This window comes from Egretta garzetta, unplaced genomic scaffold (assembly GCF_000687185.1).
Source record: "Egretta garzetta isolate BGI_Z169 unplaced genomic scaffold, ASM68718v1 scaffold248, whole genome shotgun sequence".
In the NCBI taxonomy this organism is placed as follows: Eukaryota; Metazoa; Chordata; class Aves; order Pelecaniformes; family Ardeidae; genus Egretta; species Egretta garzetta.
In genome coordinates, this window is record NW_009260596.1 from 555,659 (window position 1) to 582,747 (window position 27,089).

The window sequence follows — 27,089 nt, forward strand, 5'->3', positions numbered from 1 at the left end:
ACACACACACACACACCCCCCAATTCTATCCTGCACTGACAAGAGCAGCGTTCTGCAAATGCTGAGATATACAACTGGGCATGGGTCTAAACTTCAGAAACTCAGCATTTGGAAACCTTGATTTCTCCCCAGTCTTGTCCAGACTCGGCCTTACTATCAATAGCATCCCTTAGATTTTTGTTGTCTGATGCTCACTGATACTCAACATTCAGGAAGGCTAAACTGGCCCAGACTGACCCAACTTGAGAGCACTTTACATGCAAGGACTTTCTCCCCTAAGCCTCACTTCTTCAGCAGTCATCTTCCTTCCCACAGGGGTCACATCTGCCTCCCACGCCCAAGTCCTGGGTCTCTGCCCCTGTGAGTGCGTTTGTGCATGCCAGCCGGCAGGCAGCAGTCCCCACCGGTGCCTTACACTGGCCGCTGCACCCCTGCTGCTCCCCCAAGCCTGCCTTGGGCCACAGAGTGCTGCCCTGAGTGTTTCACCCTGCGGGCACCAGCCCCAGCACCAGTAAAGCTCCAGGCTCAGACTCAGGCTCAGCTGCAAAACACCTCAACTAGAGAAACCAAAGGAGACACGCTCTTTGGCAGAGGTCCATCCCGTCTCGGCAGAGCATTGCAAGCAGTGGTAAGACTGCAGCCTTTAGGTCTAACTAGATGTCATATGGGATGGGGACTCTCTTAGGCACCCAACCCTATTCCCACAGGGAACAGGAAAGAAAACAGGCTCAAGAAGGTCTCTGTGGTCTCCATGGAAAGCCTCTTCTCAGAGCCCCTCCTGTTCTGCTGTCCCTAGGGAAGGTCTCCTTATAGGTCTGGCAGCTCTGAAATATTGTAAGGGGCAGGAAGGGGTAAATAACATCTGTCGGAGAGGGGGGGTAAAAGGCAGAAAAAAGGCATTCATGCACATCACATGGGAATGCAAACAGGGCCTGGCAGTAGTGAGTAAACCTCAGTAGAGCCTGGGCTCTTGCTTTGCTGTTAGGTCTCAGCAGGCAGGACCTGGACCTAGCACCAAAGCTGCATGTCTGAAATCATCCAGTCGTATTTTGCACTAAGAATTATTTTAGAGTAATTCCCCCCCCCAAAAAACAGGAAAAAGATGCTAACAAACAAAGCAGAAGAGCAGAAAGCAGGTTGGTAACACTTCTGATCTAAGGACCCTGCTGTTACTTCTTTCACACCACCATTATCTAGTTTTATGAGCTGATAACCAGGGAACACAGAAATTACATGAGTTGCCTAAGGTGATACAGTGAACCAGCACACCAGAGAATACAGCATAGATCTTGCAAGTCCTAATCTGCCACCCTGCCTGCCTCCCTCTCATACCTGTTGTATTCCCAGGATACAAATATGGCTTTGATAAAACGGAGTTCAGCCGGAATGCATTTCCTGATCATGTAGGTATTATAAAGCACTCTTATCATTGCCTTTCCATGGAGCAGTAACAGGCCATTGCACTGGGAATTTCTGAGAAATTAGAAAAGAATATATAATTGGTGCTACTGATGGCCGTACAGACTATGTTCTAACACCTCAGTGCCCTGGTCAGGTGAGCACTGCCTGCCCAAGAGAGAGGAGACTAGAGTGTCCTGGTTTTGGCCAGAAATATGGCTGATATGCCAACTGTATCCTACAGGGGAAAGGCTAACAGAGTGAGCAAAGAAATCAGAGAAAACACAGTTGCACAGATGCCTGTGGGTGGACAGGGAAGGGCCTGTCCTTGTGGAAGGGCCTGCCACAAAAAGAAAATAACAAATGGAACCCTCCTCTCCACTGCTCAGCAAGGGCAGGCAAGGATGCATGGCCAAGACAGTTGAGGTTGAGGTTAGGAGTCAAGGGTGCCTGCAATTTAACCCTGAATCTAGCTCTCAGCTGTAGGCATCGGGCAAGTCAGTAAAGTTCATTTTTCCCTCTGTAAAATGGGGTCTGGAATAATACTTAGACCACAGGGTGGATTAAAGAGCAGCTGTACAAAGCTTTGAAATGTACAGCCATAGATCAGGGCTAAATAGCTCTGTTTCTGCCATAAGCAGTCACTTTGGGGCAATATATACTGACATGATGTTATAGGACCAATGTTAAATGCTAGAAAGATGGGAATAGTTATTAAATGGATAGGTTAGCTTCAAGGGAAAGGCTTACATGCTTCATGATGTAAACACATGATTTTTCAATAGGTACCAGAATACAAGAGGTAATTTTTTTTTTATTATTTTATTTCAATTTTGTACACACAATACTGGGCTGTCTTTGAAATGTGCAGGTACCCAGGCAGAGCCTGAAATTTAACCAAAGGCTAACACCAAAGGATATAAACTAGCTTTATCTTTCAAAAGCTGTCAATGTAGGTCTGATGCTTCATGTATGACATCCAGGGCAGAAGCACGTACACATACAAATAATGCACTTAAGAGCATTGAAAGACAAGATCTTAATCTCAAGAAAAAAATGATGTCTCTCCAATGTGTCAGAACTTCAGAAGTAATTGTGAGATCTGACAGGGCTGCTGGTGATTCTCTTAAAGACTCTTTATAGCTCCTCTTACAGGGGCCTTGGGCTGATTCATGTTGATCGTGTCTGACAGCTAGCATTTCTGTTAATAATAATCATAAATAAAGTGGACAAGGTTGCCTGACCTGAAATGAGCATATCTATAGTGCCATATCCATTACAGCACAGTGGATCTGTGACTGCAAATCAGGAAAGGTCCAATGCTCTTGACATTATGTATTAAAAGAATATCTGTCTTTTAAGAGCTCAGAACCTTTGTCTGTTATCTTTTTCATTAAAAAGTGTTCCTTAAGAGAGAACATTCACACTAGGACAGACCTATAGAAAGGAGATACTACAGAGGATGAAAGATTGCAAACCTTTGCATTCTTTTTGTTTATTATGCAATAAAAATATATTTGTGAACAGCTCTATTCTCCCTTATATCTCAGCTCCTCCTTCATGTTCTCCTGCATTGAAGTCATAATCCTGGGTTTATGCCATCATAAATCTGCTGACATGTGAAAAATTATACTATTATCAAACACATCAAAACAGAATTATGATTTCACTGCTGCGGGACCAAATGCAAACAGGAGCTGGGTTATAAGAAAGTGAAGCCTTATTAATTTCTGGGGAGTGGTTTGCTGCTAGAGATATGGAAGGTACTAAAGGTTTATTTTTTTTAATTTTCATAAAATCCTTGGTTGTACTTATACACATATACAAACACAACTCATTCAAAAGAATACAGGAATTACTTGCAGATATAGAGAACCTCTCTGAAAAGTATCAGAAGCAACACACTTAGAACCTCTCCATGTCAGATGACAGGCTGAATTAAGAGAGAAGCTTTGCAAAGTACTTTGAGGGAGGTCAACGTGCCAGGCTACACTGAGCCCACTGGGGCAGGCAACTTCCAGGGACACGGGCCCTCCACTGAAAACCATCCACCCCAGAGATGCAGGTCCGCAAGAGGGTAGGTACCTGCCGTGTTGCTGACCAGAGAGAGAAGAACTAAACCACACAAGAAATTAGAATAAAGATATTAATCCATCAGCTGGCAAAAAAGATGTACTTGGTGAAAAATACGGGTCAGATGTTACACAGCAGTAAAAAAGAAGCAAAGCTTAGATTCTCCATGTTTCCTGCTAAGGAAAGGTTCCTGCTTGCCCTCTCACTCACTGCCTTTGAATATCTGCACAGCATGACCAACCAGCATCGCTGCTTTGCCAGGTGGGGCAAGGCTGGCTAGACCATGGAAAAGCCTCTTCTATCCAGGGGTGTCTTCCAGCCTGCTACAAGATCAACTTGAAACCTGAGTCTCAAACCAGTCCTCTCTTCTTAACTCCCTTTTCAAAGCGACAGTCACAGTGTTCAGTCCTACACAGGGGTTATCAAAAGCCAAAGTTGTAAGCCAAAATATAACCCTGATATAAAGTCCAACACACCAATCTGAAGCTCTTCTGTAATTACAACACAAAGACAATGTTTTCCTCGCTCATATCTCCAGCCTTGTCCAGCCTCCAATGATCTATCTAAGCAGACAGAAGTGAAATGAAACAACTAGTTTTTTAAGCATCAGAGTAAACAGATCCTGGTCTCCTATTGATTTAAATTTGGGATGAACTCTGGAGTCTAAAGAATCAGCAGGCTCTACCTGAAGCTCTTCTCTGAGTGTATTTTTAAGTACCTCCCTTAGGGAATGGGGAGGGGTTCTGTAGTGTCTAATAAGGACAAAACTACATTGCAATTTTTTCTCTGTTCCCTCATCTGCACAGCTGCCTGTTTTCACATACTGGATATTTTTTTTCATCTAAATGTGCAGTGGAAAAAGTCCATATCATATGGGCAGCTTCTCCCTAAGATACAATCTAGTTGACAGTGTACACCCAGAAACACAATCTCTGCAGACAGCTTTGTTTTCCTTTTCCACAACATACACAACATGCAAATCATCTTTCTTTTCCTTGCAAGTTACCCTTAAAGAGTTTATATCTGAAAGGAGCTGTTAAAGGAAGAGCTCCTCAGAAAGAGGAAAATCGATTTATCGCCACATAAATTGAAGGGATAGAAATGAGGTTTTCTCATCGGATGCAAAGTTAACTTCAGAAAGATTATTTCATCACTTGGTCTGTGCTTGCACTGTGTAGAGTGATCACTTTCAGATGCATCCTCTGAACAGGTACAATCACCGGGCACTTATGGATGTGGTTTTAATAGTGGTATCTATTGTATTCACATCTGTTCTGCACATGTTCTTCCTGCTACCACAGTCAAGGGCATAAAGAAAGCGAGAGTTATGCATTTCTCAGCCAGTTCACTGCAAATGAATCTCAGAGGTGAGTGTCCCAGCAAGTGGGAAAGCTGGTGAATTAGGAACTTGATGAGAATAACACATTTTGGACAGCCAGCGCTACCATGGGATAAGCAGCCACTGATATTTCACATACCTGTGCACCGGTTCCAATGCCCATGTGCATTTTTTTCAAAAGTAGGTTAGGCAGGACTCACACTTCAGGTTAGGAAAACAGTCCCCAGGGAAAAGGTGAGGTGACCAGCTGATGGATGCTGCTCATCCCTGTCCTCCAATTTTCTGAAACTCGCTCTGGTCATAAGATGTACCAGTTGCAACTGCACAGACTCTTGGTATGACCCAGGAGGCTCTTGCCGTCTCATTAAAAAGTCCTGATGCAGTGTGAAAGCTGCTGGGGATTATACCTTAACAAAGATGAAGTCTTTCTGATCCTTTCTATGATCACTAAAGAGGTTTCAGATTTGCAAGTACTTCAGTGCAGTAGTTTGCATATATTATTATTAATATAATTTATTATTTGTTATCAAGAGATTACTGCAAAAAGAAGGACTCATAACTCAAGAGTTAAAAAGCAAGAGTCTCAGAAGCAGGATAACATCTTTCAAAGGGCATGGGCACAACTTCCATCTTCTAGGTGGGAAGAAGGAACTCAGTGGTGGTTTCATCTGTGGGCTATCTTGCATTGTTGGGCATCCAGAGCAGACATGGAGCAAAAGTGGGGTGAAAACAGACACTGATATTCAGCAAGATTCTGGTATTGTGCTGATGAAACACGTGCATACCAAGAGGGGAGTCTGTGCCCAAAATGCAAGTAAGTTACATTTCACCGCCTCACAAAGGCATCTTTCTGGAATTCAATCAGAAGAATATTTGTATAAATAAATACTTGAATGTGGATGCCATTGGCAATAATAACCAGTTTTAGGGATAAATATTCTTCTGTTCATGTGAAGTAAGCCTAAGTGAAATGTATGAGGAGGAGACTCCACTGCAAAGGCAATGCAACCACACAGGATTTGTGCATGTTGAGAAATGAAGAAACTTGGAGCCCAGGACACTTACCCCGGCCTCGCCTCTCTGCTAAGTGATATAGCTGGTACTGAATTAGCTTGCCTCTAGGGCTGGCCTCCCCACCACATACCAGTTATCTGCTTTGGTCTTTCACACCACCGCAAGCTTACCTGCATTTGATCGTTTCTTTGGATTTTTGAGACTTCGGCACCTGCCGCTCACAGAGCTGCTGTTCTCGCTCATGGAGTCTTGTGCTGAAGAGGCGCTCCCCGTCGCCTCACTGTCCCTCATCATGCTCTCATAGCCGCTGCTGCCCCCACTGTGGTAGAAGAGGGCTGTTTTCCCCATGGCGGGGGGCAGCTCCCCGCTCAGGACACTGCTGTTGTCGCTCCCGTGACCACTGCTGCAGCGGTGAGGTTTCCGAGGAGGGGTGATCTTGCTGTAAGGTGAAGGCAGCATGTGAACAGCTGGCTTCTCATCTCCGGGAAGGCCCCCGTGCTCGTCTGCCTCTGAGCTTCCCCGTGGCTGTAAGCCTCTGGCACTGGCGCTCCCTTGGAGCAGCTCTGAAATCCGCCCATTGACGGCCCGAAGGGGCAATTTGGAAGCAAGGCTGGAGCCCCGGTTTCTGCTGAGGGACTGTGTTGACCAGGACATATTCTTCCCACTCGGAGGCAAACTGGAGCTCTGCCCAACGGACTGAGGCAGAGACTTGGTCGAGAAGCTGAGCGTTTTGGTGGCAGAGGCAGACAGGCTGCGGGCTTTAGGACTTGCCAGCAGGAGCTTGCTGACTGCAGAGATCTTCGACTGGCTGGCTTTCGGGGAGGCACCTGCGGACTGAGAGAGGCCAGAGTTGGTGGGTGAGGACATGACACTGCGGCTGAGGCTCCTTCCAGCCCTAGGCATGGTGGTGTCTTTGCCAGGGCTCATTTTGGAGCTCACAGAGGACAGGCTTTCTGCTCTTTCCAGTGACAAACACTCATAGTGGCTTCCTGTGGATCTCCCGAGGGAGTTGGTCCTGCTGGCGAGCTGCTCCAGTTTGGCACTGAAGAGCTTGCTGCTGCTGTTGTTGCCACTGCTGTCAATGCCCTTCTGTTTGGCATTCAGCTCCTCAGGGAAGCTGGCCAGGAAGGACCCAGGCTGGCTGGAGGGACTGCTCGTGGTGCTGCTGGCTGCGCTGTGCTGGGGGCTGGCTCTGTTCTTCTGATCCAGGCTTGACTTTCTCACCGGTGGCAGAGGAGGGGTCCCTTTGGGACGAGTGAGGACACAGTGTTTGGGAGAGGCCATTTTCTTGTCAAGGCTAGCCTTAGAAAACTGGGGGAGGGCAGGAGAGCTGACTCCACTGGTGTCAGTGGCAGTAGGATGGAGGTGACTGTCAGGCTCCTCCAGCTTGCTTGCCTTCGGGACCCCTCGAGGGAGGCTGCCATTCTTCAAACCATCGCTGGAATGAACAGGGCTTTGGGTTGCAGAGCCAGATGCTGCCACCTCGCACCCATCCACAATCCTCTTTGGACTGTCAGATCCTGGGGAGATAGAGGCGTCCCCACTGCTGCTGCTAAACCTGTCCACTGAGGACTGCTTTGTGCTGTGCTCAGGCTTGGCTGAAACTGTAGCCGTGTCAGGCCTTGGCCCATCACTGCTCCCAGAGTTGTCCTTTTTTACATCTTCTTCTCTCTTCAGCCAAGGGTCTTCAAATTTGATATCCTTCTTAGCACTGGATTCTTTCCCGTCATGGGGATGAGCAACCTTTGGGTCTGCAGTTACTGCCAGTACAGCATCATCAGTGTCTTGTGCTTTGAAGGGATTAACAGCAATACATGGATACACGGTAATGTTTGTCTTCATTGGGATGTAGCCTTCACAGCTGCTGAGGCTTGCGGTGTTTTTGATTGTGACAGTAGTTTTCCCTAGAGCTGATATTTTACAGCCTTTGATGGGTGACACTTTGCCGAAAGCTTCTTCCCCCATTTCCGACAGTATAAGCATGTTGTCAGTCACAGGCTTCTGTTTGTCACTTACACAAATCATGCTGGCACTTTGTATGGAGCTCGCAAACTCGGAGACAGGGGGTTCTGCCATTGCTTCCCCATGCCCATAGCACGCCTGGGCTATGAAGCTGTGGCACGACTGTTCACCATCACTCCCTGTGCTCATTTCACTCAACCATGAGCTGATGGATGAGCGCCTGCTGCCATCATCCTGGGATTTGTCATCCAGGCCCAACTTTGGAAGTGGAAGGAACTGTGTGATGCTGACTTCAGACACGGGAGCTGCACTGGAGTAACATTCAAGATCTTCAGATATGCTGCTGATAATACTGACTGGCCTAGACCCAGAGGCCAAAGCCTGCACAGAGCAGTCACTGTTAAAACTGATGATACTGGTTGGGCGCCCATTGTCAAGGACCCCACTAATGGTGAGCTCTTCTACAAGGGTGAACACCAGCTCATCCTCTCCATTCAGCTCTAACGGCTGCTGCACAGTCACCATGGTGGTGCTCAGAATCTCCTTCTTGGATTCTGGAGAAATGCTTTGCTGCCGATCATCATCGAGAACGGTCTCTTCAAAATCCCCGTTGCTGGAGGACACCGACTTCTTCATGATCTGAGGGCTCATGCCTACAGGTGGGGTCCGGATTTCTGGCTGCAATAAAGATTCACTAGATGTCATCCCAGTATCCTTACTCAGGGGAGCTGGTGGGGGAGTGGAGCTGGGCAGGACTCCTTTCTGCGTATAGACCTTGCACCTCTGGGAAGGAGAAGTTGGTGGCTTGTACTCAGATGTCTTCGAGAGGCTCGCAATGCCAAGCCGGGGTGAACCCATTGGCCGAGGTTTGCCTTCCACAAATCCACAGGTGTTGAGACCTTCTCTGCTGCTCTGCAAGCTGGTGCTGTGTGCTAACTGACAAGAGCTAAGCTCTTTACTAGAGCTGCCTGTTACGCTCCTGGGAGAAGAAGGAGTTGAAACATTAGTAAGAGCTCCAGAAGGAACAGGGGAGTGATTTCTCTTAGTTTTGCTGGGTGTTGCATTTATATTTTCCTTAGCTTCTCTATCAGGATGTTGACATTCTGGCATCGTATCTTCCTTATCTGACTCTGGTAAGTGGCTAAGCTCTGCCAGCTGGCTTGAGACAGAGCACTTAGACATCTGGTCTGAACTAAATTGAACAGGCATCTCTTCAAAGGGAAATTTGTCGGTCTCTTCACTGCCGTCTATGCAATCCAGCCTCTCCTGGAGCTCTGCAAAGGTGTTGCACTTCAGGCAGTCTCTTTCAGATGTGCTGGCCCCTGATTCACTAACTTCCTCCAACCTGCCCTCGTTTTTTGTCTTTTGCAGAGCAGGAACTATGGGAACAAAGTCAGGGGGACCCTCATTATCTGTCAGTTCCTTATCGGAAAGGGCAGTGCCATTGGGGCCAACGTAAATCACTGTGTCACACGACTGCTCACTGCTGGACGAATAATCAGGATCACTTGATAAATGCAAAATAGGGAAGTCTGGGTCAACAGTGTTTCTAGAATGGAAAGGCCTCAGCTGGGTTGGCCTCCGCATCCTGCCCTCCTCACAAGAGCTTTCTCCTCCAGAAGAACTTGATGTGTACTGCAGTATGAGAGAGAGAGCGCACAACATTTTGGCATTGCAAACAGCTCCTTTCACAAAGTGCATATGCAAAAAGGTCACAGTCACATCTAAACTGGGAAATCTCTAAACTAAGGCACAGAACTCTAAAGCTTCTTATCCACAGTCCTACAGCAAACACAGGATGGTGTTCTATAGACAACCCAATGCCCCAACCCCGTGTCCCACTCAAAATCATGAGACTTCCAAAAAAAAGTACTGAACAAATACATTAGGATCCCTCCCTTAATTGAGCCTGGCCAAAGAAATCAGATATTTGGCAAAGGCTTTCCTGATTTTGCGTGTGTGTGTGTGTGTGTGAAGGGGAACACGAAAACTCATTACACAAATAAGACACAGAAAATAAAGACAATCCCCGTTTGGTCATGCTACCAGTGTGTGGAATTGTATAATGTGCACACAGAGGTCTCTGGAGACACACTGCTGTGACGGGTGTGCACTGAACTCCTTCACTTGTCTCTCTTCAATCCATTGACAAAAAAGCTTTGGACAATCCACAGGCTGTCAATTTAAATGCAACATGTAAAATTCACTTGTTGTGCCCAATTCACACCATAAGCTGTACAGAAGGAACCAGGACTCTAAAATATGAAAGTGGACACAGCGCATCCTCACTTTACTTATTGGAAAACCTATCACCCATATTTAGAAGCAGTGGGAATAAATGGGGCATCAATGCTGGTCATGGACACACTGCTTTGCATTTATTTTGCTCCTCCTCTCTCTGAGAAGCATAGAGAATCTAATTCTTCATTAATCCCAATTTCCTTTAACTCTACAGTAGTTTCATTCCTTATTATTCCATTAGCACTAAGAGTATAACTGAAAATAAATGCTCTCTGACAGCTATATCATTAAATGAGTCCAGCTTACAAACCTGCTATAGCAGATATGTCTGAACTCACTCCTCTGTATCTGAAGCTGAAGCATTTACACCCTCTCCACCCATGCCCCGCAAGTCTCTCCTATGTGCTCTAAGCCACTTGCCTAGGACAGGGTGCATACAACCCACGCACTTTGGAATTGATTACTGATTTTGTTACATGCTGCTCTGCCCCATCAAGGATCCTTTAGGGACCTTCCTCCTCCCTCCTCCACTATTACAACAAGGGAGTTATACATTGTCTTACCTTAGTTTTCTTTTTCTTCATCCTGAGGACCCGTGATGCAATCTGGATGGTGGACAGCGTCTCAGCGTAGTTCCCCGCAGCGGCTGAAATGTGAGCTATCATTGTGGTGCGGCAGTTCATATTCCCCAAGGACTCCCGAAGCAACATGGTAAGCTTGCTGTCTCTGCAAAATAAAATGAATTAAGGCTACATTAGCAAGCAAGGTTTCACTTTGACCATCATGATGTGACTTGGGTCTCAGCAAGATTGTTTTTCTCCTCTTTTTAATGGAATCCTAATTAGTTTCCTTCCTCAGGTTTGCACTATGTTGTGTCTGCAGCTGAGTATGCTGAAAGATCCTGGACTACAATCTAAACTCCTTTCCCTTTCTCAGTTCCCCTTTCTGTCTTCTTCTGGCTTCAGCCCTTCTGCACTCTTACCACTGCCAATACAGACATGCAGACCAGTGTTGGAGACTAACTGGTAAGGAGCCGCAGCAAACATCAAGCTGCTGCCCTTTTCCAGCACGCAGCGTGCAAGCAAACTCTGGTCCGGCTCTGGAGGACAAGAGTATAGTGAATTAGATTAGAGAATCCAGAGTTTTTTCTTGCCTTCTAGGGCACTGGGTAACTCAATAATAATAGTTAAATCACTGAAATTAATTTTGGATGATGCTGGTGAAATACAAAACAATCAAGCCTTCAAACTTCACACAATTGTTCTTTCATATTAGATCTTTTCTTCCACTAAGGCAGAAATCAAATTTTCTGTTCTTGTCATTTATTCTATTGTTCAGCACAGGATAGCTTTTGAAATGCTGATGCCTTATTGTGGGGCTGTCTGTGACTGGACTAAGAATATGAATTTTAACAGCATAATGATGCATATGTAACACTTCTGTGGTGGTCATCTAATCCTGTAGTTGGAAATACATGATATATTTTATTTAAAGAGAGCTTTAGCTACAAGGTGTGCAGGTCAGCTGAATGGTTAGTTGGGAAACAACATCCTCTTGAAGAGATCCTCTCCTACACTAAAGGTTGGGGATGATAGTTACATATGGCTGAAAGCAAAGACAGCAACAGCCTGGTATTTCCCTATTGCTAAAGGAATTGCTTTCACTGCTGTAATGACACCAACACCTTCAGTGGCTGACGATCAGATTTTGGGGGCTCTGCTAATGACCTATGGTGCATGTGTGCCCTTGGTCATCCACTTAACATTTCCAGCTCACAGGAGCTCTGCACAGAGCTGCAACTGCTGGGAACTGAAGCTATGCCTACTGGATGGCACTGACAGACAAACACCAAAATTCTTGAACCTCTCTTTTTAACTGAGTAAACAACAGCATTTGGGATGCATATTTTGATGCATCTAGCAATAAGCCTGGAGAGCTCATAAATTGTGCTTCTCCTGAGATTTCCAGTACTTGCGATTTCAGCTAGGCTAGCAGTACTGGAAGTGAAACATTTTTTGTTTCAGGATTTCTGCTTCCATCTGCTCCAGACATGTTGAAGACAGTCTGGTGTCTTTGGGAAGCAAACAAACATCCATAAAGACTATACTGAGACAGCCTCACTCATTTCACTTGTGACCTAAGGCTGCTTTGAATCCACAGATCCAGAGTTAATAGGCTGCTGTATCTCAGGTTAGTGGCCCTCCTTTCCATCAAGGAATAATTAAGATGTCAAATTTTGTACATCAGTTACTGCCATTCAGAAATTTTTAACATCTGCACAGAAATCAATAGCAAGCCTTTCATTTGCTAGTGCTTCTATCATAGCAAAACATGAGACGACAGGGGAAAGGGCAAAAGAATACATTCTGAACATGTTGGTCTCCTGAGAATACATAACCCATGCAGCCAGCATCAGCACACTGCGGCATGGCTCTCCTAGAGGTATATGCATTATGAATATAAAATAATCTGTGCCATCTGCCTTGTACTGAAATGCACACTTGCAAGACGAACGATGATACAGAAGAAATACCTATTCTATAATTCAAATGATCCTCTGACATAGATCAGATAGATAGGAACTAAAGGGCAGATTTGTTTAGGATTAAAGCCTGAAACCTAGCAGCAAAAAAGCCCAGCTAACACTGATTTCTAATTTCAGAGTTTGCTCATTCAGCACAGTCTGCATCTTGACTATCAACTTCATTTTGCACCTAGACAAAATAACTAGCCTCATGTCACTATTGTACACTGAAAAATAAAATAAAGAGGAAGAAATTTGCTAAACATGGATTTTTGTCAATTCTGGACATTGTCATAAGACAAGTTCACCTGTTCAAAGTTCACTGATCTCTCACAATAGCACCTACTACTAAAGGAAAGAAAGAAAATCAAAGAGAACATAACAACACAAAAATGTGTGGCTCAATTTTTAACTCAACCTATCCTCAGTAAAATCAATAAAATATTTTGGATGTCTCACTGAAATTTGCTTGACAGACAGTGTGAGACACAAAGTAGATGCTTTGTTCTTCTGAATGCTGACATGGCATTTCTGCTTGAAAAAAAAAAGAAAGCCTCTGAATTGTTTCATTAGGTGATTCATGAGCTGGTATTTGCAAAAGCAAAACTTCCTGTCAAAGCAGAAGTTTTACAAAGAGAAAGTCTGCACTTCTGCACTGGAAAAGCTTTGAGGGGGAAGCCCTTTGTTGATCTTCTGGCTGTGCAAACTAAACTAAGACACAGGAAATTTTGAAGAAGCTCACGGGAGGGCTGCTGCTCCTAGGTGCATATTGCTCATTGCATTAAGCAGGGGCTGGCTTGCAGAAGGTCTCAGATTTCTCTGTAGCACCACTATCTTTATAGCAAATGGGAGATCTTCAGGAATGCTAATGGTCCATTTCTATTCTGCTCCAAAAGCAGTAAAATTATATGCCAGAGCAGCATGATGACCCCACTTTCTATACCTGTCTTCATTTTAAATGTATTTCTATCCCATTCACTAATGTTTTTATAGTTTAGGAAATTTACCATAACCCATCATGAATATGGGGATATAATACACAGAGAACAACAAAGGTGGAGTCAGGATACCACACTCCAGACTCTAAAGCCTGTATATCAGTAAGTAATTCCCCAGCCTTTTCAGTACTTAAAAGTTACTTCATTTTCCTAACTGCATCACTTGGTCTAACAAAATAGATTACCCTTACTTGTAAACCTTTTCTTGCCTAACTCTTTAGATCATCATGGCTACAGCAAAATACTACTAAATACATCCCCCACAGGTAAAACCCCAAAATAAAGAATGTTAAGCTCTATCTCTGGAAAAGCCCAGAGGCAGGAGCCCTGGGGGCAGGAAACCAAACTCAGCTGTCTCTAGGAAGTATGGCAGCGGGTACAGGACAGAGGATGCAGAGAGGAAGAACAGTGCAGATTGCCAGGCAGAAAGCTCCAGTTCGTTTTATGGAGTAGCAGCTCTCCATGTGAAGGGGAGCCCTTTTTTCTCCATGCTGCTCCCTTACCTCCTCCGTATTTCCACCCTCTCACAGTTCAACAGTTACTGGAGGACTTATAGTACTATTTTCTGAATCTCTCAATAGCTACCATAAGGAACCCTAGCAGGTATTAAGCCTCCCCAAAAGATAGATATGACAGCGCTGCAGCGAGCACAGTGTTCTCTATTTCTTCTCTTCTGAGACTTCACCATGCAAACTGGGATCAGTGTAAATTACTCCTTTCACTTGCTCAGTAAGAAGGAAAAATGTACATCTTCATGCTCTTCATACATATCTGTATTTTCCTTCCTCATGAATGATTAATTATACTCAGATTCAAACAATACAGAATCTTACATTGAAGAATGAAGTACTCAAGATCATGATACGTTTCCTTGGACATTACGTAAATCCCACTTGCCTATGTGCATTAAGTCGAAGCCTTTAATTTCATGACTGGATACTATTTTTCCACTAGACCCCTGCCTCAATCACTGCACAGGATAAACAGTGCTCACTGAACAAGAAGTTATTCAGTCTTTCATTTAATCCTTGCCTTTTAATGTGAGGGCTTGTGCCTACTGTTAGGACTATATAAACTCAGCTCTGCATCCAGAATGACTGATTTCTTCAAAGGTTCTTTTTTTTTTTTCTGTGGAGATCATCAATGCAATATCTGATGAATACCTCTGAGGTGAGGTATATAATCGTCTGATAATACCTGCAGCGCTGAAGACTTCACTAAGTATAGGTGTTTGGTGTGGAGCACTGATCTTTCAGAGTACTGAGCATTATATAGTCTTTTATATTCTAAGTATAGCTAACTTTGACTTCTCTTGCAGAGAAAATGGGGCAGCTGGTTCTCAGTCTGGGTACCCAGAAAACCAGGAACATACAATTAATAGCCCATCTAAAAATTTCAGGAACACATTGGCAGAGCCAGTTCTGAAGGCGGTACCAGCTCCCTTCAGAATACCTCCCTTCTCTCCCACAGCCATTGGTCCCATTTTCCATATGCCTTCCAACTTTTGCTACAGTCCCGATTCATCTCTAAAGCAGGTCCTTTTTCTGCCTTGAAATAGATGATAACGGGGGAGGAGGAATCCTGCAAAGACAACATGTGGGCCCAAAGTAAGTTTGCTAGAAAAACCTTAATTTTGACCTTTCCTGCCCCTATAAGTGATTGATTTCACAATCTGGATGCTCTTATTCTCATTCCCATACCACAGCTCTCACCCCCAGCTTCTCACCTAAGCAGCCCAGCAGAGCTCTGTTTCATCCTGCTGTGGTCTAACCAGCTACACCAGACTTCGCCAGTCTCCAGCATCACTGCTGGACAGTCTCCCAGTACTCATCTCCTCTTTCCTCACCTCTTGCTCCCACTAACGTCCTCCACTGTCACTGCCTGACTCCAAGGCCCCTCTCCCCACTCCCCTCAACTGCTCACTGATACCCAGCAGAGGAACCCCATAACCCTGCCATAATTTGGTGTGGCTGACTGCATCATGCTGCCCAGGTGAGGCATATGCCAGGGTGAGGGGGACAGATCCTCCTGGATCTTCCTCTGTCAGGTCCTTTAGCTTTATTAGAATCCACCCAAGCAATGTGTTTGGAGTGAGCTACACAGAAAAGAGGCAAATGGTAACTGCTTTTGTTTAGGGCTGCAAAATAGAATTTGTGAGTAGAAAATGAAGCAGTAAGAATAGATATTATAGTCAGGAAATTCACAGGAGTTTTCATTGCCCAGCATCTCATTCCTGTATGGGAGAGGCAAACATAGGACTGTTCCACAAAAGGAGGGAATACTGGAAAGGAAGATCCAGCTGAAGTCTTGGAATAATGATTCTGTGGAATTATTTAACCAATTATATTATATGCTTTGTTTTGGTTTTTTTCTCCCCACCCTAACAACAAATATTTTCTTTGTCTTCCCTTTCCTCTCACCCCACTGCTATGAGGATTTTGGCTATTCAGTAATAACAGCAGCACCAACTGGAAAAGAAATAATAACACTCCACAAGGGATACAATACAGTATTATAACTAAGCTTTAGTATGTGCAAGGGTGTGTGTTTGTGCTCTCTATTAATCATATACCTTAGTGTCTTCCTAGGCACTTGGCCAAAAGGAGAAAGTTGTCAACTCCCTCAAGGTGTTATTGTTACAGGATCAGATGATGTCTGCCCTGAGGTGTCTTGTAATATAATTATTTATAGAGGTATGTCAAAGGAAAAATCTCAGTAACTATGGCAGTTATTTTTGATCATGAAGTCTTAACTCTGTTCCCTTGTGCTGATGCACTGCTTTATTCATAGTAATAAATGCTTGCATAACAAGGGAGCCACATAAATACTCCATTTGGTTTTGGCTCTTATTGCATGGAAATAATCTCTACAGAGGACAGTTTATAGCTTAAAAGGCACAAACCCAATAGCGGATGTTACAGGTGTGTAACAGCTGAGTTCATGATGAACCAGTATAGTTTGCTTAGCTGTGTCTTTCCTTTCTGTTAATAATTTTGATGGAGAAAGAGAGGAAATGGGAACAATGTGTGTAGGCACAGGCAAAATGAGGCCAGGTGGAGTGATAAAGCCCTTGGTGGTTCAGCCATGTAAGCCTGGCTTTGTTAGCAGAACGAAGCGAGACAGTTGAAGAAAGATGGGTAATGTGTTGGACCTTTAACCTGGGGAATCCTTCACCTGGTGAAATGAGGCATTGGGGAAATAATGAGCTTGTTCCAGGTGGAAGCTGAATAGCCTTAAAGGGAAAATTAAGCAAAGTGGAAATCTCCACCGCCACTGCAGGTAGTTGTCTTGCATGAGGTACACTAGAACAACCCAGAAAGCTGCGCTCACTGCACAGGGCATGAGGGAGCTGGCTGAAAGGACTACACTGAAGGGATACTGTGCTCAGGCTCATGTACTGGGAAAACCCCAATCACATCTGGAAGGGATGTGACACCGCAGCAGCCAACAGCAGGAGAAAGGCTGTTGTTTCAGCCAAGTTTGGGATAACAGAGACTTATACTTGGATTCTAGTATTACAAAATGTACATAAAATGTAGGTGTTCCCCCTATAATTCTTGCCTTTTAAGAGCCTAACTATGCAAATTTCATATTGCGAAACAAACCTTGTGCCTGTGACAACACAGGAGCACATGGGAGATGAACAAAATAGTATCTTTTGTTTCTTTTCACCAAAGACAAAAAAGAAGATTAATGGCAGAAGGACAAAGTCCCACTAACTCCAGCTACTCTGACTCCTTGAAATAGACTGTCCCTCTCACCAAAAAAAGAGGCTCACTCAAGAGCTGTCATTTTTGTATAAAAGTTGCTCCCAAAGCTGATGAAATTTAAAGTCTACAAAACAGCCAAGGAGTAGGTTATCCAAAAATGACATTAAATGTCTCCCTTTTTGGAGGTCCTGCTGACTGATTTTACCAATTCAAGCTTATCCATAGTAAAACTATCTCACAATAAAGCTGTTGCTACCACACCTCAGCTCCACTTTTACCTATGTATTAAAGAGCGCATGGTTTCTGACATTGCCAACCCAGGTTTGAGCTGCACACTGCTGTGCTAGCCCTGAGGAAGCCCAAAGAAAGATGGCCCCTCCATCTTCCCATTTCTGTCTTGTGCCACCAGTGGAGCTAAAGCAGCACAGGCTTCATTTAAATAATTCAACCGAGGGAAAAAATTTCCTTGCAGTCTTTGCCCCAGACTTTACGTGGTTGGCTCAGCTGCACTTCGCACTTTGGCAGTATCAAACTGAAGACATTCAGACATGTCAACATGTTACTCATATGAGAACTCAGAGATCCAGATGTGCTTTAAAGTCACAGTAAGAGCAAATGTTGGGGTGGGAGGGAGGAGGTGGTTGGGAGGGCAGCTCTGCTGGACACCAGTGACAGTTTCAGAGAGAGGACTGCACTGAAAATGGACAAAATGATCCCTCTCCCCTCTGTACTCCAACTCGAAGCACAGAGCCAAACATCATTCGCAAGCAACCATTAAAAACACACAAACAAAGCTCAAAGGTAATGAAAAAGGAAAAGGATCCTAGTGGTCTGTCTCATTACGATGCCAGCTCCTAATAAATTCTAGCTGAAAAACAGAAGCCCAATTAATCTAGGGAGCTAATTAGGCTCAGCAACTATATATTGCAGTTAAAGCCAGATTCTCCAGAACTAGCAAAGCCACTGGTTAAAAAAACCTGCGCACTAAATAGACTGTGATTTACAAGAGAAAAAAAGTCCCCACTGTTAAAAGCAATAATGATCCAGATTTTAAACAATTCAAGGACTCTGCATACAGCCAGGCTCTGTGCTAACTTCTACTAAGGTACACTTACAAAGAGAAAGAAAAAGCCTTCCCTCCCGCCATACCACTCCTTGTTTGGCTCCCTGAGTTGGAAGCATTACGGCAACCACAAGTTTGGCTCAGCTTATCTCTATGAAGCCATTTGGTTGCTTTATAGGAGAAGGCAACAGTCGTATCTGCTGCAGAATAGTAACTGGAGCAGCTTAGGAGTCTGCCTGCCTCTCCTCCGGGCTGCCTGTGCCCTGGCAGTGCGGCGGGAGCACTGGGAAGGGAAGGGGTGGAGAGTGGCTGGCCAGTGCCTGTGCTGATAGGCAGTGACAGGGGAAACGCATAGCAAGAAAGAAGCGTGAGGAAACATCCCCTTACAATCTGCTGAGGACACGTTCTGGGAACCACCTTCAGACCAGCCCCTCTGGTGGCTAATATTGGCGCAAGCACAGCAAAGAGACACCCAGTGAAGGCATTTCCAACACCCCTCCATCAGCATGAAGAGCGGGATCCACTCCCGTTGCTCAGCATCTTTGCTTGCAGTGCTGCTGCCCCCAGCTCCCACTGCCTTCACAAGGTCAGGCAGCAGTCTGCAGGATTGGGCCCTTTGGGACAGGCTGCTGGTTTTGAGCACGGCTGATTAAAGCGAGGCTCTCCACTCTGCATTCAAGGGGCTAAGCAAAGGGGTTGTTTTTCAGAAGGCTTCAGCTCCCTGCAGCTCAGCTGCTGTCAGTGTCATCGGCTGGGGTCACACGTGCAGAAGAGCCACCATCAGTGACAGCCCCTGCAGAGAGGGCAGGGCAGTGGCCACCTCAACTCCCCTTTCAGCACAGACAAGCACCTGCCTACCAGCCTGGCACAACTCTTGCATTATGTGCACCCCAAGCAGCTAGGTGACCATTTCGGCCACCTCCCTGGTGAACACAGCATGGCAATTTGGAGGGGGGACAGACAGCTGGAGGCAGCCCACTGCTGCGTGTGCAGCGGCACCCGTGAGCCTGAGCAGCAAGCAACAGCGCTTTGCCCTTTGCTTGCAAGGAGTATTACAATTCATACGTACCGAAAGTGGAATACCAGGGTTATTTCCTCAAACGAAAATTAACTTCAAATGTTTGTAATTGAGCCATGAATATTCATGATCTTTTGGGAGGATTTCATAATTACTTCATTCTGCTTAGGCTCGTTTGATCTGCGGTAGCGGCAGCAGTAGTTTACACTCCTTCATCAAGATGCCAACAATTTGGCAGCGTGACCTTCCCGGTTTCCTGTGCTGGAGAGCAGCTCTAGTTATCCTAATTGCAATCCCAAATGGAGTGGTACCTGAAAATAAATTGACTGCTGTTCAGTTTTAGAAACCACTCCACTTGGCACTGCTAGTAGTGTAAATAGATGACATCTCCAGGAAACTGGGAAGGTCACTCAGCAAAATACTTCGCATGTTGATAAGTATGAATTTATACGCTGACCTCCTAGAGCCTTCAGCCCACAGCATTATAGCAGAGGGCAGTGAAAGTGCACACACTCTTGGGAGGAAAGGAAAATACAAAAAAGCAGACTTTGGCTGTCATTAATATTATGAAAATGATACAATTCATCTATGTCACTCTCTAGTCATATTCCCAAAGAAAGTTAGGCTTAGGAGTTCATACTGCCTATGCACCTGCACACAAGCTTGGCTTATCACCTCCAGCAATAAACTTCTAGCCTGTTGGCCAATTTGAAGAAATGCTGAGAAAATAATATAAAAGCCTCAAAGATAGTAAGTCTCTGTAAATGCTGTGAGAATTGATGGGTGGATGGATGGAGAGAAATCTTACATGTGCTCCCACAGAAACAAGACTGAAACTCCTTAAACTCCACTCTTGGATACACCAGAGAAAGCACACAGATGAGAGAAATTCCCAACCACAGGGGAACGTTCAGACAGTATTTATACACTTTTGGATGTCAAAATTAAGAGACAAATTGTCAGAAATATTATTTGCTCGATGCTGATGCTCTCAGAACTGTTCATTTAGATCAATAGACCAAAAAAAAAGCACTCATATGAAAGTGGGTCAGACTATAAGCTGTCAAAACACAAAGTAAAGCAGTGAAAATATTAAACTAACAGCATTAAAGCAAAATAAATAGTCAGAAGCCTTGAGTCGTGCTTCCATCTCTGGTAATCAATTTATTACCTTTTAAAGTTCCTGTTCACATACAGCTCAAACACTGCTTCACAGAGAAGCATGAAACTGCTAAAAGCTGCTGAAAGAAGCAATCCCTATCCATTGGCAAGGAAGATGGACTTTGCAGCAGCCAGGTGATCTGCTAACCTAGGATGGGAATCAAGCAGTTGAAGCAAGCTTCAAAATGGGGGATTTTTAAATGTATCATCTCCCATTATCAGCTGGGGACACACTGGCCTCAGTTGCTCAGCTCCAAACCATCTAGAAATTAAAAAAAAACCCCATGACTGTTATTTAGGAATACTCTATTGGCATGTACAGATCCTAGGCAATGTGCGTGCCTGCCTCCTTCCAAACATCTGGGCAAGTAATAAGGTGACTAAGTATGGACTTAGCTGTCTAACTTTACACATTCTTTCTCTTTCAAGAAGAGTAAGAAAGATGAGCTTCTCCTTCACACCTATCTTCTTTAAAAAGCACAATTAACTAGAAAGCTGGTTTCAATTCACAGACTCTGTTTAGTTTATTATTCAATATATAGTTTCAGGGTCAAAATAAGTTTCTTCGACACCTGCAAAGATGTTTGCAGAATCTGATGAACACAGTGTTCTCTGGCTTGCAAGTCCTTGGCCTCTATATTTGTACTGCCAACAGTCAATAGGGCTAGGGTGAGCTTGTTAGGAACTGGAGAGAGACCAAAAGCTCCTTTCACATAAAAATGAATGGCCATCAGACAGTAACGACTTTCATCCAAGAATGGGCTGAGCCACTCACACAATGGGCTGATTTAGAGATGTGATGAGACAGACTGAGCAACATCAGTGGTGATGTTGGTCATGAATGGTAATTAAAGATCATAGATGAAAAATTCTCTACCCATGCCTGGTTTCAGTCATGTCCGAAAACAAGCCCCAAAATTGAGATTTTATGAACTGAAATCCATAGCACTGTGGTCTGAACCCAGCTGTCACTGAATTCTACAGAAGGGTTCCCATAAGCTTCAGCAGGGTCTGGATTGGGCTTTTAGAGATTTAGTGACAGGGTACATGAGATAATAAAATAGTCCCTCCTGAAGTCACGTGCATGGCATTGAAGTTAAACTGTGGAATCACAGGCAGTTTTATGACGACATTTTTGGCAGCATAGGGCCAAATCTAGCAGGTGCTGCAGGGCAGCGGGAATTTTGTCATCTATAAACACAGGCACAAGAAAACAAAATGTTTGGTTCTTTTACCCCTCTCATATCCCATCATACTTTATTCACTCCAAATAAACCTGAGGGACCCCAGTTTCCATGCAAGCACTATGTATTGTAAGTAAAAGTGGCCAAATCAATATATAATGACTTTTAATGTACATATATTTGCTATTTAAACCATTTGGAGATAGGTTGTATCAAACACATTTATCTTCATCTATGCAGCAATTTAAAATATTAATGATGCATATGCATTTTTCATGTTATCTGAAGTTTCGCTCCCCCTTTAAATGCATTCCTCTATTTATTTTGCCCACTATAATACCATTAATTAGACAAGCTCCTCAATAGGTTCTTATATCTCTGACACTTCAGAGATCTCTTAATAGCCTGTGACAGAAAAGGAAAGGAACTCCTTTGAACTCGCCGTTTAGTAATTGTTACATAGTTTGCAGTTTTACCTGAGGTAATGCTTTAGAGTTCGATAGGTATCTATTATGCCCAGAAAATCAACCATAAATTTGAGTATTTCCATGTTAATAGCCACCTCTTCACAAGCTTGGTAGTCAGAACAGAATTGTGAGTGCCAGAAAACAATATGTTTGTATGCATTTAGTTTTAAGTGATAAAAAGATATCTATTAAAGAGTTAGCTGTTCAAAATCCCGGAAGCACTAAACTAAAATTTCAAAGACAGGCTGAGCCAGTCTTCCATAAAAAGCTCCTTTCAACCTCCAACCATCTTCAAAAAGCCTGAAACTGGACTCATTTACAACGTGCCTGGAAGGTCCCCCTCCTGTTTACAAAGCTGCTGCTGAAGCTCAGGAATACCTGCGGCTGAAAATAGTTGAGGCTGCAAGAATGTTTTGGTAAAGTACTCGTTCTAGTCTTACACTCTCTCCTTGGCATCTGCTGTTGAATTTAGAGAGGCAGGATACTAGAAGGACATTTGGCCTGAATCAGTATGGCCGTTCTTAGTGTCAGGTTGCAGTGGTTTACAGCGAGGCTCTGCAGCCTCCTTCCTGCATCCCCTCGGCGTGCCTGCTGTGAGCTCCTAAGGATGGGGAAAAGCATTCCTCAGCATCCAATGAACCCAGCCCTGCTTGATTTGTCTGGAGACACAAGAGAGGCCAAGAGGAAAGACAGCCATTCTGTTAAGGAGAGCGCATGGATAACGACCACAGAAGGAGAAGGAGGAAAGAGAAATGCATTGTTTGGTACCGTGAGCCTGATCCCCATAGGATGTCATCAAAGCAAAGGTAATGCTTGGGGTGAGAAGAAAGTGAACTATCAGCTCCTGCCCCTACCCGGTACAGAGAATCACATAATCCTCCTTAAACATTTAGAAGACCTATCCTTAAAAACATTATGGCTTTACAGCACTACCCACGCACACTTCCATTTCATAGTGGCACGCTGGAAGCCATCTCCTCCCCTGTTTGCCCATGGCCCTTTTGTTTCCATTGCTTTCACTCCCCAGAGCCAGGAATGCTCCTACCGCATGTACAGACACCACTTATACTCCTTCATAATGCGCTCTCTATTCCCCAACTCTATTTGGGTATGCAAGCCAAATTCATTTAATCGTCTCTCACATGAAAAGCTATCCTGCTCCCCTTGCCAGCCTTTCTTGTTCTCATTTCAGTCTGAATTCTTCCTTCATCTATATGGGTGACCAGAGCTGCATCCAGCAGATGAATCACTAGCCCCTTACAGAAGGGCTTTACTATTTTTTTCCTGTCATTCCTAATGCCCCCTCATACTTCATTACCTTCTCACTGTTACATCACCTGTGGACACCAGTGATCATTAACCAATATGCCTAAATCAGCACACCTCCCTCCACCCCCTTTCTAGCTGATGAGCTCCCAGATTTCAGTAGAAATTGTTAGCAGTCCATCAGGGCAAGCCCTTGCATTAGTGCCATTTCTATTACTCTAGCCCTGGAGGTCCCACAGCTGCTCCCATCTCGTGTTGTGATCTTCCTTTGTACAGATGATGGCTCTCAGCTTTGTGTAACCAGCCACTATGATTAGCATGCTCCTGCTTTGTATGTCAAAGCTGCTGATAATAACACTGAATAAAATCTCTCCCAAAACTGGCCCTTGAAGAACTTCCCTGCTGGCCTTCCCTCTACTCCGATATTCCCACTTCAACGCTAGCTACTGTTGTCTCATCGGTCTTCACTATCTGATGCATCTCACAGCTCCTTGTCTTCTTCAGCATAACTAATGATTTCTCAGGGGACACCAATTCAATTATTTACTCAGGTCTAGACAGGTTACATTTATCACCATTCTTCCACCTAGAAATTCACATTAGGTATCATATCTGCATAAAACAGAGGTTGTGTCCAAATATATCCCCATTTTGGGACAAGTGTTGAATTTAAACGCAGACGGCTGTTCCAGATTTCCCTGCCTTGTGAACAGTCAAGGCTCACCCTCCGAGAAGGCAATACCTAATGTCTGGATTTACTCTAAAGTGAGTTTTAACTCAGGTCTTCAGGATTTGCTTTTCTAACATCTGAATGCTAATACTGAACTTCTGTTGTAGCAGGACTTTCTTAACATTTCAGTGTTAACTTTTGCAGCTATTGCAATAACAAAAATCAATCACTTAATTCAGATGATCTAGCAGTGAACTCTTTTAAGCTCCTCTCTTTTCTCTGTCCTTCCTCCTCCATACATGCTGATGAGCAAATCATTTAGAGGGGGGTTTGGCTGCTGACTGTATGAATTTTACTCAGCAGAAAAACACATTCATCTAATTGCATTTCAAATGGTGAGGATCTGAATAAATGGACAAGTTGCTCTATGAATAGAGGAATTAATGAGGGCTAGTTTCTTGTGGGTTTGTGTTCCTCCATTTCCTACAGTTCTGCTGTCTGCTCTCCTGCATAGTCCCTATGGCCTCACCTTGCCACATCCCACCTAACTCATCTCTCCCAGCTGCAGCTCCTTCCTCTCTGCCTGCTGGCTTGTGCGTGCTGGCCGGCCAGCGTTCGGCTCGGCGGTTGGGGAGGCAGCATGCAATGGAGCAGGTAACTGCTGGCTTCACACCTTCACAGCCCAGCCCACTTCTGCTCTGTTCCTCTCCCAGTCCCAGGAGTCTTGCACAGACCTCAGATATCTGAAGGCCTGTCCCTGTGTTAAATCTGATTGGAAATGGTCAATTAAATGGCCAATTAAAAAATGTATTTGGATGACTAGCAATGAGATGGTGTGATCATGTATGCTTCAGCCTCTCGGGAGATGGCTAAATATCTCTCAGAGCACGCATGTCAGGGCCAGTCCTGCTCGCAGAGCCTGTCAGGCTTCACAGTTTGGAAGCACAACATCGTGCATAGCAGTCATTCCCACCAGCAGCTACTGAGGACAGACAGGACATTTCCCATATTAGCATTATGAGAGTGATTAGAGCCACCTAATTATAGCTGTGCAATGATAGCAATGAGCAATCTCAGCTCACAGATGCCAAGTTAGCCAGGCTTTTAAGTCTTTCATGTCCTGTGGCTTAGATTATTCCTGCTTTATAATTTTTCAGATCCATGTTATGATTTTATGTCCAATTAATTCTGTGGGAGGACAGCAGTTCTCAAATGAACACGGCGTAAATACAATCAATAACAAACAGGCTGTTATGAGAGTTCAAGTCATTATTGCGTTGTTAATATTTTCCAGTAGTTTGGGTTTAGTTACTTTTTTGTGTGATATACGACATATTAAATACATAGCAAATGATTTAAAGGTCCTGTTCTGTTTTCAAAGCCACTACTGTACCAGTTGCAAAACAAAAAATAATAACGACCCAAAAGGGACAAAAGAAGTTTACACTTCCCTCAGTGCAGCAGATTTGCATATAGAGTATCTAAGAGGTGTATTTCACCCAAACACTTATCATTAACTCTTAACTTGTCATATACAAAGAAAAGCTGTATTTTCATTTCAGTGTTTTTGTTGCAGTGTAATTCTAAGAAACACCAATTAGCTATCAAATGCTAACAACTTGCACTTGCCACTGATTAGGGCTAGATATGAACTATAAACCTAACACATTACCATAGTGCAACAGCTCATTACCAGTCTAGTTTTCCTAGCTAATCTTTTCTACTAATTTTTATACAGGGACCTTCTGGCTAGCTCATCTGAAAATTATACATTAATGATCTGAGCAGAATTGAGAGCTTTAAACAGTAACACGGGAGAAAAAAATGATTCTGTTTGATCTCTTTAAGTTATGATAGTTGCCATTTAATCAATTAACACAGCAGAACATATCATTCCATTTCAGACCTCGCAAATATAGAAGAAAATAGAAAAGGGTGAGAGCTTTGCACATCTCTAGACCTTCACCATATAAAAGAGCATTATATATAGTCTCAGAGAATGTTTAGGAGCACAGTCACAGCATAGCACAGCACAGCACAAGAGAGCAGTCAAGACACTATTCCTGTGGGTCTCCTACAAGTCTACCATAGGGGATTGCCAAGGATGTGACTGCTGCTAGCAGAGGGGACCTGTCAGAGACAGGGTCACAGCATGGGGCGCTATGTCCTGTGGAGATGTCAGGCAGCAGGGTGGCCCAACAGGCATCCTGGGGTGCCTGCTGCCGATTAAGCCTTCAGAAGGTTTAACATGGAGCGCTGGGCCCCTGGAATGCCCCGGCATGTATTTTTAAGGGTTATGCTATCTTTTGCATGGGTGTGATATAGTAGTGTTATCAGAGAAAATTCAAAATCTTACGTACTAAACAATGTAAATTCTTCTCTAATCAAATGAGCCAATTTGTAAAAAAAACCTTCTTGTGGTATCTCTTTCTAATAGCCAATTTATTGTCAAATATGCCTACTGACTTGCTTGTAATTCTTTGCTTTCATTGTCTTTTATCTCTGTGAAAAAAGATGTTTGGTAGAAAAGTTTATGCAAAACTATGAATTTTCTTGGGAGGATGAAAAAAATCCCTTTCAATTTTCAGAGTACACCTAACAGACATGTTTGTGATACCAGCAGAGACCAGAGGAATTCTGCTACAGCACTGCAGAACCATCATGTCCCTGCCTGGCCAAGCCCTGACCCTGCTGGGAAGGCAGGTGACAGCCCCTGGGAGCAGGTCCAGTAGAGACTCAGAGCATCACATTCAGATTCACAGCAGCCAGAGCCTTCCCCAAACACCACCCTCATCACCATAGGTTGCGTTGAGATGAGCATGAGGGGAGCTGACACAGCACCTGCAGATGGACACAAAGGACTTTGCCAGCTGTGTAACCTCCTTGAAATTTATATCTGACACACACATAAATGATTCCAGATGAAGGAGCTCAGAGGACGGCAATCAAGAGTAGCTCAAAACCAACAAAAGTCACTGATTATAATGCCACTATATAGCCA

At 44.2% G+C, this 27,089-nt stretch overlaps 1 protein-coding gene across 1 annotated transcript in view; it reads right to left on the bottom strand.

Annotated features, from left to right (window-relative positions):
- The window catches only part of KIF26B (kinesin family member 26B), a 209,290-nt gene that overhangs the window by 11,257 nt on the left and 170,944 nt on the right, over positions 1-27,089 (bottom strand). Inside the window, exons 10-11 of the mRNA XM_009644711.2 lie at positions 10,591-10,753; positions 5,995-9,421 (exon numbers count right to left, since the gene is read on the bottom strand). Coding sequence (XP_009643006.1) covers positions 5,995-9,421; positions 10,591-10,753 — 3,590 coding nt within the window. The remainder of the gene's footprint in view (positions 1-5,994; positions 9,422-10,590; positions 10,754-27,089) is intronic.